At 43.7% G+C, this 15,769-nt stretch overlaps 1 protein-coding gene across 1 annotated transcript in view; it reads left to right on the forward strand.

Moving 5' to 3' along the window:
• Nucleotides 1-5,358, forward strand: part of PEX10 (peroxisomal biogenesis factor 10) — a 37,641-nt gene extending 32,283 nt beyond the window's left edge. Inside the window, exon 6 of the mRNA XM_044281845.1 lies at nucleotides 1,899-5,358. Within this exon, the coding sequence (XP_044137780.1) occupies nucleotides 1,899-1,967 (69 nt within the window). The 3' untranslated portion in view covers nucleotides 1,968-5,358. The remainder of the gene's footprint in view (nucleotides 1-1,898) is intronic.
• Nucleotides 5,359-15,769: the final 10,411 nt, after the last annotated feature.

Consider the following 15,769-nt stretch of genomic DNA (forward strand, 5'->3'; position numbering starts at 1 on the left):
GGGTTGTTAGATGGCCGCTAGCACATCCGCAATACCCAGTCCCCATAGCTCTGTGTGCTTTTATTGTGTATAAAAAATGATTTGATACATATGCAAATTAACCTGAGATGAGTCAGAGCTTGAAAATAAGACTCTTCTCTGGTCACACAAGTAAGATATGACTCTTCTATGTTAATTTGCATAAGTATCAAATCAGGTTTTTTTACACAATAAAAGCACACATAGCTATGGGGACTGGGTATTTCGGATAGGGACTGGGTATTGCGGATGTGCTAGTGGCCATCTAGCAACCCATGTCCTCAGCTCTTTACCCCAAATCCCGATGACAGGTTCCCTTTAAACAATGCCTTTCTTTTGTCTGTATGTTAAACAGCTGCAGAGATATCTGCTGCGTTTTATTCATATGCCAATGATCACGTTGGAGCACCAGGGGCAGGGCTGAATACTTGAGAGCACTGCTTTTGTAAGACCCCCTGTGTCCTGCACAGTTCCTCCTTCCCCTTATTTGACAGAGCTAGACATCAGCATGCCGAGGGCAGTGCTGTGCCTTAGCTTGTACATATCATATACACTACTTAGTTTAGCTTTACCATGTTGAGAATAGAGGTTTTCTATGCTTAGAAACCTAATACATATTGCTGGTTTATTCACAGGCACAATATATAATTATAAAGACACCAGTAATGTGTATTAGCTTTCTAAGTATAGGAAACCACTCTTCTCAATATGATAAGGCTACAGCCTGGACACCCTTGCATGTAGATGTCCCAGGTTCAAATGCCGGAAGAGGAATGTAGATTTTGTTTTTGTTTTTTAACCTCATTTTGACCCATAATAAAAGGCTATAGCTATTCTACACTTAGACAGTTAATACATATTACTTGTGTCTATGATCATATATCGTGCCTGTGTAAAAACCAGCAATATTTTTTAGCTTTCTAAGTATAGAAATCCAACAACAAGCAAACATTTCTGTAGCACCAGCATTGAATTTGGTCGCCATATAGTTAAGGCAACCTACCGGCTCGAAAACAAACTCGCATTAACCGGGGAATATACTGAACACTTACCTGGTGTTGTCATTTTCATCTTTTCAGCTGCAAATGCACTAGTTCCCAGGCTTCACTTCTCCCATCAAAGAAGGCCACACTGCTTTACAGACTACCTGGTGCACACTGTACATTTGGTAGTCCAAGATACTTCCTACTTGTCTGACCCTGCTTCAGTATTTGCCAGCTCTACTTGCGTAGGCAATGCTTGCCCATCACAGGACAAAAGTTTTTGTCTTGGACTACCAAATGCACAGGAATCATCAGGTAGTCTAATAAGTGATGCAGTGGATGGGTGGATCTGCAGCTGATTAGGTGAAAAGAAGGGCACGAGGTAAGCGTTCTGCCCATTACCCAGTTAGGGTCCATTCACACCTCCGTATATGTTTTGTGGATTCGCAAAACACAAACACTGACAATGTGCGTGCCGCATTTTGCGGACTGCACATCACTGGCACTCTTATAGAAAATGCCTTGTCTTGTCTGCAATTGCGGACAAGAATAGGACATGTTCTATTTTTTTGCGAAACGGAAGTGCGGATCCGCAAATGCGGATAGCACATTCCGGCCCCATTGAAAATGAATGGGTCCGCACCTGTTCTGAAAAATTGCGGACCCGTTTTGCGGACGTGTGAATGGACCCTAAATGTGAATTTTCTTCTTGAACTGGAGGGTTGTTTTAAAGCATGTGTTAAATTAAAACTGCGCCTCCCACTGTGAGCAAACATGTAGTATATAGAGTATCATTCACATTATGATGAAGCACACTCGGTTCTTGTACTTCTCACTGATACTGTATGATTGTCCAGAATGAGTTATGTACTTATTATATGAATCTTCCATTTGCAGGCTGAATGCCCATTATGTCGGGAGAAATTTCCTTCACAGAAACTGGTCTACTTGAGGCACTACCGATGAGCTTCCCAAATGCTTCCTCCGCCTCAAGGGCTTCACCAGACATCGTCTTAATCAGCTGCTTAACTCCTCACATTTAGGGTTCAGGTTTTGTAACCCATTATCTGAAAGTACAACTACTCCAGGCCAAACTAACAGTCTGAGGTTTACAGAGTACAGTATTATGATGCATATATTATCAGATATGAAAAATTTATAATTTGTAGAAGACTTGCATTAGTGTCTTTCTAACCATGAAGCAGAAATGACCAGTTTGTGATTTTTGTAGAACTTCGGATGGTCATTGTAGCAGCAGCTGTATAATCTTTACTGTCTACTGAGCTCTGTCGCCACCTGCTGGCTGCTAGCATTATGGTTTATCTGCTTCTTTACATGTAATGTCAGGAGTTGGCTGGTAATACACAAGTAGGATTTTTAGTCTGACCCTCATGGGGCAACGTAGCAGCATAAAATCAGTAGGGAGGTGACTCCCATTATTCCCTATTGGGGGGATGTAACTGGCCTCAAGAGAACCTGAAAAAAAAAATAATGTAAGTGCTTTGCAGTCATGTGTGTTTTTATGGGCTTGTGATTATGTTTTGTGTGTCTTACAACCTGAGTCATAAGATGCCATTCTAAGCACATGATCACATCTGATACCCTAGAGCTATTGTCAGACAGTGCTCCTGGTGAGAATCTAAATCATAGACTGGAAGGAAAAACAGATCTGATACTTTTCCCACCCAGAATACTTAAATGAAGATGCATTGGTCAAAGGAATAAAATGTGTTTACCATTTTTAAACACATTTGCCTTGCTATAAATTTATAATGGAGGATCAGTAATTAGTTCCAAAGCCCCAAAATGTCATCCCAAAACAAGAAAAAGTGAAGTTTTAAGAAAAATAAGCAGATGCCCAAGACAGATGGAGAAAGTCCTTACATAAAACCGACAGGAATAGATTCTGAAAGCTGGAAGTCACTTTCTATGGTGAGGACAGGAGCTTCTTCAGGGTCTTGCACAGTACATACATGTACCAGAAAAATAAAATGATGCCGCAGCTCATCCCAGCACAGACAGGGGGCAGTACAGTACATATAGTACCACGGAGGAGCTACTAGAGACCCATACAGGTGTTTTACCAGAGAAATGGTCATGTTGGCTCTGGGTTGAGTCTAGTTACAATGATGCAGAAAAGACATATTGAAAATATTATATCCTGGGACCATTGTATCCCGGTTGTAGATGCCACAACCTCTGTCTCTTAATCTGTTCGATTTAATATATAAAAATCTAGGCAGACAAAAGGTCGTGTTCACACTGGACATCGGCCCACATTTGTGGTGCACCTGAAATATGAAAAATGTGGTGGATCTTATTTTGGACATGGTTATGAAGCAAGTAAGCCAAAAAAGAATAATCCATTGGACCTTGTGCACCAATGGGGTGGGGGGTACCTAAAAAAAATTCCATTTTGGCACTAAATTCTGACGCAAACTGAGGTGGTATAGAATTAGACTAGACTGCCTAAAGTTGCACCAGGTTTATCTTCCAGCCACTTTAATCTTTTGTCGGATCTTTGGATTTCCTATGTTAACACGGTCTACATTTTAGACAAGATTAGTAAATCTTAAAGGCCATCTGTCAGCAGATTTGTCCCTATGACACTGGCTGACCTGTTACATGTGCGCTTGGCAGCTGAAGACATCTGTGATGGTCACATGGTCATATGTGCCAAATGAACCTCTAGGAGCAATGGGGGCGTTGCCATTACTCCTAGAGGCTCTGCTCTCTCTGCAACTGCTGTGCCCTCTGCACTAGTATGAATGTGATCATGCCTGGCTCTGTCAATCAAAGAGGAGATGGTGTGGTAGTTCCAGAGAGAGCTGAGATTTTAGGTGTAACTGCACCGCCCCCGTTGCTCCTAGAGGCTCATTTGCATATATTAAAACATCACTTTTCTCAGCAATGTGGACACATATGAACATGGGACTCACAGAAGCCTTCCGCTGCCAAGCGCACATGTAACGGGTCAGCCAGTGTCATAGGGACAAATCTGCTGACAGATGGCCTTAAGTGTTTTACCGTAGTGAGTGGGGATTGACAGAATTGATATGGTTGGGGCTGCATTAATTAGGATCAGTGTCACGCGGATCCCCAATATAAACAGGTGCATTGTCCATATAAATAAATTTTAAAAAAATTGAGAATCGGCATGCATTGTCAAGTTTTCCCTTGCATTAAAAATTAAAAAAATAAAATAAAGGCAAGAAGATCTACTTGCAAGAATCCTGTGGGTCTTTGTACATAAGCATCATTTTTCATACATCACCTCTGCATTCAGGAAAGTTCGCATTGTGTTCTATATCATAAGTTTTTCACGCAGCCCTGGCTCCATAGATGCAATCCGGAAACTATGCATTTTTTGCTGATAGTTGCTAGGAGATGTAGATTATTCACATGCTTGAAAAACGCATATAGGGTAATCGTTGTACGCAAACGCCTAAAAAGATGATTGAACTTGCCTGCAAGTCCATCGGTTTTTCCCTGCACAGATCCTGACACAATCCGGATCGCTCATGTGAAAGGGGCCTAATTGTGAGTAGAACCCCACTCAGGACCCAGCAGCGGTGATACTGTTCCTCCTGCACACCATATTGAGACAACCTGCACAAAAAAACGTCTGTGCAGGAGGCCCAACCAATCACATCCTAGATATTGATTTCAAAGAAAATGTTTTTGAAAACCTCACATTTCATAATATTAATAATGACATTTTTGGGGCTTTTATTATTGAAAGATCCCTGATGCAATCTGTTGGGCAAATGAGGGGAAATGGTCTGTGTGTGCAGTGGATGAGGTCTCTCTCCCCCCCCCCCCCCCCCCCCCAGTTCCGATTTAAAGGGGTTCTCCGTTTGGGACAATTACTATTTGTTACAATGATCCCATGACAATAAGTTTATCATAAAGTGACCTCCTGCTTGGATACCATCAATCAGCTGTAACCACTGGGGAAAACTAAGACACACAGTGCCCATTCAAATGTGTAGGTTCTGTGTGTTGTACAGGACAGGTCCACTAGATCAAGAAAAGCTTTGTCATAATTTTCAACACTGGCCAAGAGATAAGGATCCTGGACAGATCTGTTAACTCAGAATACCCTATTGGGTATATGAACATGGGTTTTCTAAATTAGAAAAATGAACTTGAACATCTCAGCCTTTACTTCCCACTTTTGAGTTCTGGTTGACCTGTGCGAAACCGTCCTAAAGAGCCCAGAGAATCTTCTGTTTGACTGTATTTCTAATTTATAAACTTTTCGGTGAGATTTATTTCAGTAATTGTTTTGTATAAATAAAATTGTAATATTTAATTGAATTAATAATGTTTGAATAAATCTAGTTTGTAATTGGAACATCCTGTGCCCTTTTATCCTTTTCGCTACGGAAGCCGATACTATAAATACTGCACCATCTAAACCTGTCAGAAGCTGGGGGCCACACACATACTTTGTAGTCTGGAGCAGTGTTCTTTAACTGCAGTCCTCAAGGCCCACCTGCCGGTCATGGTTTGAGAGTATCCCACACAATGAATACCTGTGGTAAGTCCTGATGCATTGAGAGTAATTATATCACCTGCTTAATACTAAGGAAATCCTGAAAGCATGACTGGCAGGTGGGACCTGAGAACTGGAGTTGAGGAACACTGGTCTATAGGGATGCGATCTTCATGGAACAGTCATATGACCAATATTAGAGACGCTGAAGGCCATGGTAGTGTGTTTAAGCCACGCAGGGTGCTCACAGTAGCAAAAGCAATATGCGGCCTGACGTTGTCCTGTTGAGAAAGGCTTCTGAGACGCTTTGGAGAAATGGCTGTACCACTGGTTCCACGACCAAATCAATGTAATGCTGAGCTGTTTAGTGTACCTGAAATGAAGACTAGAGGGGTCCAGCTTTGTACATTATGCCACCCCAGAACATAATTCCGGGATGTGTTCTGTTCCATTGTAAGGCCTCTTCATGTTGTTGCCCACATGTCTGCCACTGTCTTGCTGTGCACAATGATTGCCTTTGAGAGCAGTGGCACACCTGTAGCTGGACATGCGTATGTCTCTCTTCTACTCAGATGATCTGTCCGTGCAGAGACTCGCGTTCATTGTTGTTCTCCCAACCACTAGGACGTGTAACATTGAACAGTGCTGACATCTCAGCTTTAGGCGTGTAGCGATCTGCTGGAGCGATAAACCAAGTTCTCTTAGCTCAACCATTCTGTCCCTCTCATTTGTGATAACTGGCACGTTGACAAACAGGAGGCATCACACAATCCTACCAAACGACTTAATATGATTTTTGAGGTTTCATGTGGCTAAAAACCTTTGTTTTCAATCTGGCTTTTATGCCCCTCCCACCATAGATTGGCGCTACGTGCTTGAAAATTTGATCATCTGCAGATCGTAGCGACACCTGCTACTTCCTCGATTTGTATGACCTTATGGAAAATCCTTCTTGGTGTTGTAGCATCAATGTTGAGGAGAGTAGTTATAACCTGTTGAAAATAAAACTAATTCCATGTTTCTTGCATTCGTCCAGACTAAAGCCTCATTCACACATCAGTGATGGTGAGCCAAAATCAGCACTGGAGCCTCCACAGACATTAGTTATAAGGGAAAGATCTGCACCTGTTCTGTGTTTATGGCAACACCTGGTTTTGGTTCAGAATCACTGATGGAAATCACTGACTGAACACTGACGGTGTGAATGAGACATAACTGCCAAAGCCAGCCAAGCATTTCCCCCTTTGGAATCCTGTAAAAAACAGATTCTGTTGCATCAGTTATGCATAGGATCAATTTTTTACAGGATCCAGTAAAAAAAAAAACGAATCCTGTTGCATCAGTTGTCATCTGTTTGAGCCATTTCCGTCTGAGATCCTTTTTTTCTTTTTTTTAGATGGAAACAAAAGTACTGCACACAGTTTTCCCATTAGGGTACTTTCACACTTGCGTTGTTTGATTCTGGAAGGCAGTTCCGTTGCCTAAACTGCCTGATCAGGCAAACTGTATGCAAACGCATGTCATTTTTTTCTGACTGATCAGACTGATCAGGATCCTGATCAGTCAGAAAAATGCATTGCAATACTGGATCAGTTTTTCCGGTGTCATCAGGCAAAACTGATTTGGTATTTATTTTTTTCACCTTTTTAAAGGTCTGCACATGCGCAGATCGGAATACCGGATCAGTCAATGCAGCAATTTGAATTGCACTAATACATTCCTATGGAAAAAAAATGCCGGATCCAGCATTCAGGCAAGTGTTGCTACGGTATTATCTCCGTCCTGAAAAATCAAAAAGACTGAACTGAAGACATCCTGAACGGATTACTCTCCATTCAGAATGCATGGGGATAAAACTGATCAGTTCTTTTCCGGTATTTATCCCCTGTGACGGAACTCTATGCCCTAAGGGTACTTTCACATTAGCGGCAGGGGAATTCGGCAGGTGAACAGCCTGTCTGATCCGTCCTGCTGCTAGTTCACGTGTGCCCCCGGAGTGCCGCTCCGTCCCCATTGATTTATGGGGGCGGGGGCGGAGCTCTGGCGGCAGCGCACATGCAAGTACGACATGCAGTACTTTTAGTCTGGCTGCCTCTCACCGTGCTGCCGCTGGAACTCCGCCTCCATTATACTCAAAGGGGACGGAGCGGCAGTCCAGGGGCACACGTGAACTAGCGGCAGGACGGATCCGACAGGCTGTTCACCTGCCGGACTCCCCTGCCGCTAGTGTGAAACTAGCCTAAAAAAACGATCTCGGACGGAAATGGCTCAAACTGATGACGACTGAGGCAACAGGATCCGTTTTTTTTTTTTACTGGATCCATATTTTTTTTTTTTATCTCTTTCTCTCTCTCTCTTCTTCTGACGGATAAGAATGGAAAGCTAAACGGTGATGTAATTGCACCTTTAATGAGTTTCACTCCAGATTAGTGTAGTAGTGTAGTGGGCCAGGTCGCTGGTACAGTCGAATCCTGATCCTTGTGAAGTACTATTAGCTCTTTTAGATATATAGAGACTTGCAAGTGTAAGCAACCAGCACCGATGAAAGAAGACTTGCGTACAGTCTGCTTCGTGTCCAAGAAATTCTGTGTCTGTTAACATGTGTTAGACCTTTTACTGGGCTAACCCTGCCCTCCATGCCACATGGCCGCCCAATAATATGACAGATAGGCAGGTACAATCCACCTGATGCCTTGACCAATAGGAATACATTTCAGAACTGGAAGGTACACATTTGCACACTTCCCGAGTGCCGATGGGTGGAGCGATCAGTACCTGAGGAAGTTCTTTTAAAACAAGGTCGACCAAGAAAGGTGATATAGCATTCACATGGACACCAGTCCCACCAACCAATGTTTTGCAGCATGTTGGGGCCCCCATGGTTCAGTGAGACCGCCGGCATAAGTGTGCTATACCACACCGTTGCTAATGAGGACCCGCTGGTAGCTTTCACTAAGAACATTGCTCTGAGCCAGCAGCCATTAGATCCTCCTCAAACCATCGGTGGCGGCTTTCACATGGGGGAGTAGAAACCCAAGTGCTGATCTATGGAATTGCCCTTGTAACGTCCTGACCTGATCACGCTCTCTTATGACTGTAATCCGGTCAGACTTTACACAGGGAGCCAATACATTCTAATACTGTACAGAGCTCCTGCTCCATACAGTATTAGAACAAAGTTTCATGCGAATCAACTTCGGATGAAACATTCGCTCATCCCCACTCCAGATTTATCATTGAGACTTTTTTTAAACGTCACAAAAAATGTCGCAATCTCACTCCAGGAGCAGGGTGGAGTAGGAAAACTGGAGCAACTTTTCTAGACAAATGTGTTAGGACTCTTTCACACGGGCGTCATGTTTTTAGGCTGGATAAGATGCGGGTGCATCGCGGGAAATGCACAATTTTTCCGCGCGAGTGCAAAACATTGTAATGCAATTTGCACCCGCGTGAGAAAAATCGCCATGTTTAGTACCCAGACCTGAACCCGGACTTCTTCACAGAAGTTCGGGTTTGGGTTAGGTGTTGTGTAGATTTTATTTTCCCTTATAACATGGTTATAAGGGAAAATAATAGCATTCTTAATACAGAATGCTTAGTATAATAGTGCTAGAGGGGTTAAAAAATAATAATAATTTAACTCACCTTAATCCACTTGTTCGCGCAGCCGACTTCTCTTCTTTCTTCAGGATCTGGGTAAAGGACCTTTGATGACGTCACAGCGCTCATCACATGGTCCATCACCATGGTGATGGGTCATGTGACGGACCATGTGATGAGCGCACTGACGTCACCACAGGTCCTTTTACTACTGCACAGCAAAGAATACAGAAGAGATGCCGGCTGCGCGAACAAGTGGATTAAGGTGAGTTAAATATTTTATTTATTTTTTTAACCTCTCCAGCGCTATTGTACTATGCATTCTGTATTAAGAATGCTATTATTTTGCCTTATAACCATGTTATAAGGGGAAATAATAATGATCGGGTCCCCATCCCAATAGTCTCCTAGCAATCGTGTGTGAAAATCGCCATAGAACAGCCCCATAGAAATGAATGGGTCTGGATTCAGTGCGGGTGCAATGCGTTCACCTCACGCATTGCACCCGCGCAGAAAACTCACCCATGTGAAAGGGGCCTTAGGCTGGTTTCACACTAGCGAGTGTAACGGCATAGCATTATATTGATTATGAATGCTATGTAACCCTTAACGTTCTCATCTTATCCCCTCTCCTATGGGTAGGAGTTAGTAAGTGTTTGATGGGGGTCAAACTGCTAAGGCTCCCACTCATCAAGAGAACAGGGACCCTGTGGCGATCACACTTGCGCTTTCCTGCTCTGCTCAATGTACAGGACTGCTGGAGAAACGCCGAGCACTGGCCATCTCCAGCTGTTCCATAGGGTTGAATGTGTGACAGAGAAATACAGGGCCCCGATCTTGTGATGGTTGGGGGATTGCTGCAGAGATGTAAAAAATGTTTGTCAAGAGACAACTGCTTAAAGGGGTTATCCGACCCCTAAAATGCTCCCCATATTTCCGGGCCCCTCACACACAATGTACTTACCTGGCTCCCCATGTGGATGAAAACATCCGGTATCGGGGGGGGGGTGGGGAGCCAATGGCGGAAGGGGGAAGAGCCTCCTAGCATCACCAGTGAATGGATAACAATGGATGCTGAGATTGGAGACAAAAATCTTGGAGGGCTGGACTAAGGTCCGCCATTGTGTTATAAATGAAAGCTGGCGGGAAACTTACCAAAATGATGCACAACGCTATTTATGGTTTCAACTTCCCAGTTTCTCCCACGTTTCCAAATCGCATCACTCATTGTCCCAAATGTAGCACACTGGCCACGGATTTCTGGCATGGCATATGGACGTGTCCTCAGGTATCAATATTTTGGGAAACTTTACTATTGTACATTAAAACACATTGGTCATTCATTAGACCTTGCCTTGGAACCTCTAGCATTGCCATTTCATTATATTCGTTTACCAACAGACCAATCTGCTTGCCAGACAAAGGTTCCTCTTTCTTCATTCCATCTTACTGGTAGCCAAGAGAGTCTTACTTCACCATCGGCTCTCCGGTAAAATGCCAGAAATGTCCGCTGTGGTTTTGGAGCCAAAGCTATTATTGAGATATGATAGGATTGAGGCAGAGAGGCATAAAAAAGCTCTGCCTCCAAAGTTTTCTGAAAATGGAAAACCTTCCTTCTAACACATTTTAGTCCTGCCGACATATCCGAGTTGGTTAAACCGTTTCAATATACCTCCTGGTATGTCACCTCTTCTCTTAGAGGCACCCTAGGTGCTCTTCAAGTATAACTCTGCTTACCCCTTTATGACCTTTCCTTCCCCCAAAATGTTTATCGGCATTATAATATTGCATTGTTATGTTCTCGCAGAAATTGTTTTTTCATTACTGGAAATGAGTCTACTTCATTGTGATTGCTATGAGATTGCATTGCACACTCTCTCTTGAATGCTATATCTTTGTAGTATCATGATATCGACATGTTTCAATAAACAGAATATATATAAAAAATAATAAAGTGGACAACCCATTAAAGATGTGAACACTGCCTAAGGCCTAGTTCACACGAACGTATGGCTTTTATAGTTTTTTGCGGTCCGTTTTTCACGGATCCATTGTTCCGTTTTTGAGTTTCGTCGTTTCAGTTTCTGTTCCGTATGACATATACAGTAATTACATTTAAAAAAAATTGGGCTGGGCATAAAATTTTCAATAGCTGGTTCAGCAAAAACAGAACAGATACAGAACACATACGGATGCATTTCCGTATGTGTTCCGTTTTTTTTGCAGACCCATTGACTTTAATGGAGGCACGGAATGTGATTTGCGGCCAAATATAGGATATGTTCAATCTTTCAACGAAACGGAATGCATACGGAACACATTCCGTTTTTTTTTTTTTTGCTGAACCATTGCAATGAATGGTTCCGTATATGGACCGTATACGGAACACACACAAAAACGTTTGTGTGAACTAGGCCTTAAAGCCTCATTCACACGTCCGTGTTTCACAAACATGTGCTGTACGTGTTCTCCACGGACAGCACATGTTCCCATTCATTTTAGTGTGTGTATTCAGCCATCAGTGTTTTACCACTGTCCGTGTTTTTAGCACGGATGCATGCTCTATTTTTTTCTGTGTTCACGGATCCATTACATCTATTATATTCTATGGATCCATGAAAACCACGGATGCCATCTGTGTTGCATGGATCATTAGGAAGAGATGCTTTGAAAATTATTTTTCAGCTGTTCCGTGTCAGTGAAACACGGACAGCAAAAAAAAAAAAAAAAAGTCACACGGACCCTTCACTGACCACCTGCTCACAGATTTGAGCACCGACATGGACGTGTGAATGAGGCTTAAGTCCCCATGCACACAATTGTATTTTTGGTCCACGTTTTTTGCAGATTGGAGGTCTGTTCTGCTGTCCAGCAAAAAACAAAAGAACATGTCCTATTCTTGTCTGTTTTGTGGACCAAAATAGTCATTTAGGGCGGGATGTGCAGAAAAGGAAATGGCGGAACGCACACAACTAAAGGTCCCCTTACACATCAGCATATTGTCGACCAAAGCCGCCGAGAATGGCGGTTTCCACAACCTCCGGCACTCCAGCTGTTGCGAAAAGACAACTCCCAGCATTCTCCATTCTGTCCTCTGGGAGTTCCGAGAATAGCTAAGCAAGTTTGCATGCTGGGAGTTGTGGTTTCACCTAGGGTTGGGCAATATACCGGTATCATGATATACCGCGGTATTAAAAAAAAAAAACTGCGATATGGCTGTTTCCTAATTAACGCAGGAAACAAAGCGGTCATGTGCGCTGACCGCTTCTAAATCTGCATCCGCCCGCCCCTGCACCTTGCATAGCGTTGAGTACAAACATTACTTCCACTCGCTCCTGGCCTGGCTCCTTCTTGCTCCGCCTCCCTTAGTCAAGTCTCTAGACTCCACCCACCAACTGACATCACCGTCCGTCACCCACCAGTGCCGGTTCAATGCGAGTACTGGGTGTCTCTGGAGAGAGTTTTCCTGCGGCTGCCTCGCTCGTGTGCTCTGATGACAAAATTACAAACGTATTACTTCCCGCAGCGGGCCGTCCCCGACTCTCCCTCCTCCCATATTCAAATCTCCGCCCACCGACATATGATGTCAGAATCGGAGCACACAAGCGAGGCAGCCGTGGGAAAAGTATATCATAAAGTATTATAGTATGTATGGTGGCCTGTGGCCACAAGACTTTAATATAACATCTCCTTGTGCCGCCCCGCCCCCCCCCCCCCCCATACAGTATAACGTCTCCTTGTGCTTTTTTTTTTTTTCTTTTAAACTGGTATTTATCGCGATATACATCGTTATCACAATACATTTTTTAATATAGTTATAGTCTGAATATTTTTGATATCGCCCAACCCTAGTTTCACCACAGCTGGAGTGCCGGAGGTTGCTGACCCCAGGTCTGAAGGGTTGGGCGAGGTGAATATATCTGCGAGTAGCTTTCTCCTCATTGAATGCACATTCGCCCAGATGGAACATCCGGTCCAATGATGGTAAACAGACGGCCCGCCACATGCGTCTAAATTGAAAATTCATCTTTATTCAGTTAGGCCATTAGCTTTAGCCAGATTTACAAGGATTATCTTAACAAACAAATCCTGTGCTACCTCCAAAATGGAGCCCTGGATATTCCAGCCACATCCCATTTGTTACACTAGATCAGGGATGTTCAACCTGCGGCCCTCCAGCTGTTGTAAAACTACAACTCCCATCATGCTTGGCTGTAGGCTGATAGCTGTAGGCTTTCCAGGCAAACTGGGAGTTGTAGTTTTGCAACAGCTGGAGGGCCGCAGGTTGGACATCCCTCCACTAGATGAATGAAAGGCGACACCCCTTCATGGTCTTATTTGGCAGGGGGGGGGGCACCCCTAGTAAATAACGAAGTTCATCAACTTCAATAGCTGCATTCAGTCTAAAAATCATGAACAAAAACATGCAAATCAACGGATACAAGACAAAAATGGAAATACCCCCCACACGTCTGCCCTCCCCCAATGGTACTGTGCACGGCGCACACTGCGGGGGTCATGAATCAACACAGTTTCAGTGGTGAATAAAGTGCCCTTGTTGCCCATAGCAACCATCACTGGCAGACAAATGAGGCGTGGAGTCGGGTTGCTGTAGACAAAGCGGCAACAAACTCCAAAAGACAGTTTTGATACATGACGCCCATTCTGTTCCTAGGGAACAAAGATTGTCTCATCATAGACAATGGGGGCATATCGCTAGGATATGCCCCCCATTGTCTTATACGGACCCGCACCTATATCGAGAACGGAGCCCCGCAACGTGGTGGCTGGAGGACTCCGGTCTGGCCACCACCAAGCTGGCCCCCCACAGAAGTGAATAGGAGCCTACCGCGCATGCATGGCCCCCGCTCCCATTCATTTATATGGGGCCTATTTTCGCCGGCCCCATAGAAAGTGCGCACTCCTTCACATGCAGGGCTCCATTCTCAATATAGACATGGGGGGCATATCCTAGCGATATGCCCCCATTGTCCATGATGAGACAACCCCTTTAAAAAATAAAATAATAATAATCTCAACCAATAATTAAAAATATATATCTATAAATGAACGCTTTAAAAAAAAAAAAAAAAAAAAAAAAAAAAAAAAAGGAAATCTATGAAAACACCTATAAGAAAATCTGTTACCCATACAAACCAATTACGGCACAGCTTCCAGTTTGTAGTCTGCTCTTAAAACATGAAAGCTGCGCTGTGATTGGTTGCTATGGGCAACAATGATGGTTTTTCTTTTAGACAGTTTTCATACATCTCCTCTATTGTTTTGAACCACTTAGTGAAAAAAATTAGAAATGACAAATAAATGGCTGATTTCCTCCAGAGTCAGCACCATCTTTCCATGGGTTTTGTCTGTTTTTGCAGCTGGTGAATACCACACACCACCTATGGACAGGAAAGGCTTTGGTTTTGGAAGAAAGCAGCCATGTTTTTCCTAACTCCAGTCTGAAAAGTTACACAGAAATGACTGATATCTTACATAGCTGGGGGTCTTGGGACTACCATGGTCCTAAACATGACTCCCTAGACCAGCGCATCCTACATGCTGGGAATTGTGGCTTCACAAACATCGGATTAGCCACAAGTTGACTCTTTACATGGATGACTAGGGCGGCCATGACAGACAGGAGAGCCTGATTGGAACCAGAAGAATCAGGCTAGACTACCCAAGGTCTCATAGAACTCCAAAATCACTTAGATTTTGTGGTGTAAAAATTGAGCCACGGTTAAATTTAAACTTTTCACTCCGAGTTATACTTAAAGACCACCAGTTGTCCACCATGCAGTGGTGCGACCAATGTAGAAAATATGGTACAAAAAGCAGCCTGTCCCAAATATTAGTCAAGACAGTTGTCAGTCGGTCAAAAATACATATGACTATCTGTATCCAAACTCAAAAATGACAAAATGGCCTTGTTGAGGGGGAAGGCGGACATTTTTTAAATCAGTTTTTATACAATTGAATGTCTACATAGAAAATGGGGGTTCCTCATCCAAACACGAATGAGAGGGAATGCAAAAAATAAAAAGGCTGACCTGTCCCAAGATGGACTTCAGATGTAGTCTGTCCACCAACAAACTGACACTATGATGGCTAATGGGTATTATTTCTAAGCCTTTGGCTTTTTGAATGTAGGAATGATGCCAAAAAAATGCATGGATGAGGGGCCTACATGAAAGAAAGTGGCTGTGTTGCCTATAGAAACCAACCAGCTTTTCACTCCTTCAGTTTTCAAAAATCTAGCTCTTTGCGTGACCACATTCCACTAATACAGAAGGCTACATATAACAAATACATGCTCTCCAACAGTCCAAGTCTAGTGTTGAGCTTTTAAACTTTTTGGGCTGCCCCACCGGACCTGTGAAAAGAAGCCCATTTACCTGCTTCCCGCCTCTCGGCTCCAGCTACTTCGGTTTGCCAACCTCTGGTCCCTGCTTGTCAATTTATGGGGGAAGGGGGGGGGGGCGGCCCCATGTTTACCGAAGCAACCAATGACTGGTTGCAGCGTCACCCGGGAGGGGGCAGTCATTGGCTTCAGTGGCACACACGACCCCCATTCACTCCACAAGTTGACAAGCAGGGATCAGAAAGCCAAAACCAAGGAGAGGAGAGCAGGGAAGTATGCTTCTCTCCACAGGTTCGGCAGGGATGG

The sequence above is a fragment of the Bufo gargarizans genome, chromosome 2 (assembly GCF_014858855.1).
Source record: "Bufo gargarizans isolate SCDJY-AF-19 chromosome 2, ASM1485885v1, whole genome shotgun sequence".
Taxonomy (NCBI): domain Eukaryota; kingdom Metazoa; phylum Chordata; class Amphibia; order Anura; family Bufonidae; genus Bufo; species Bufo gargarizans.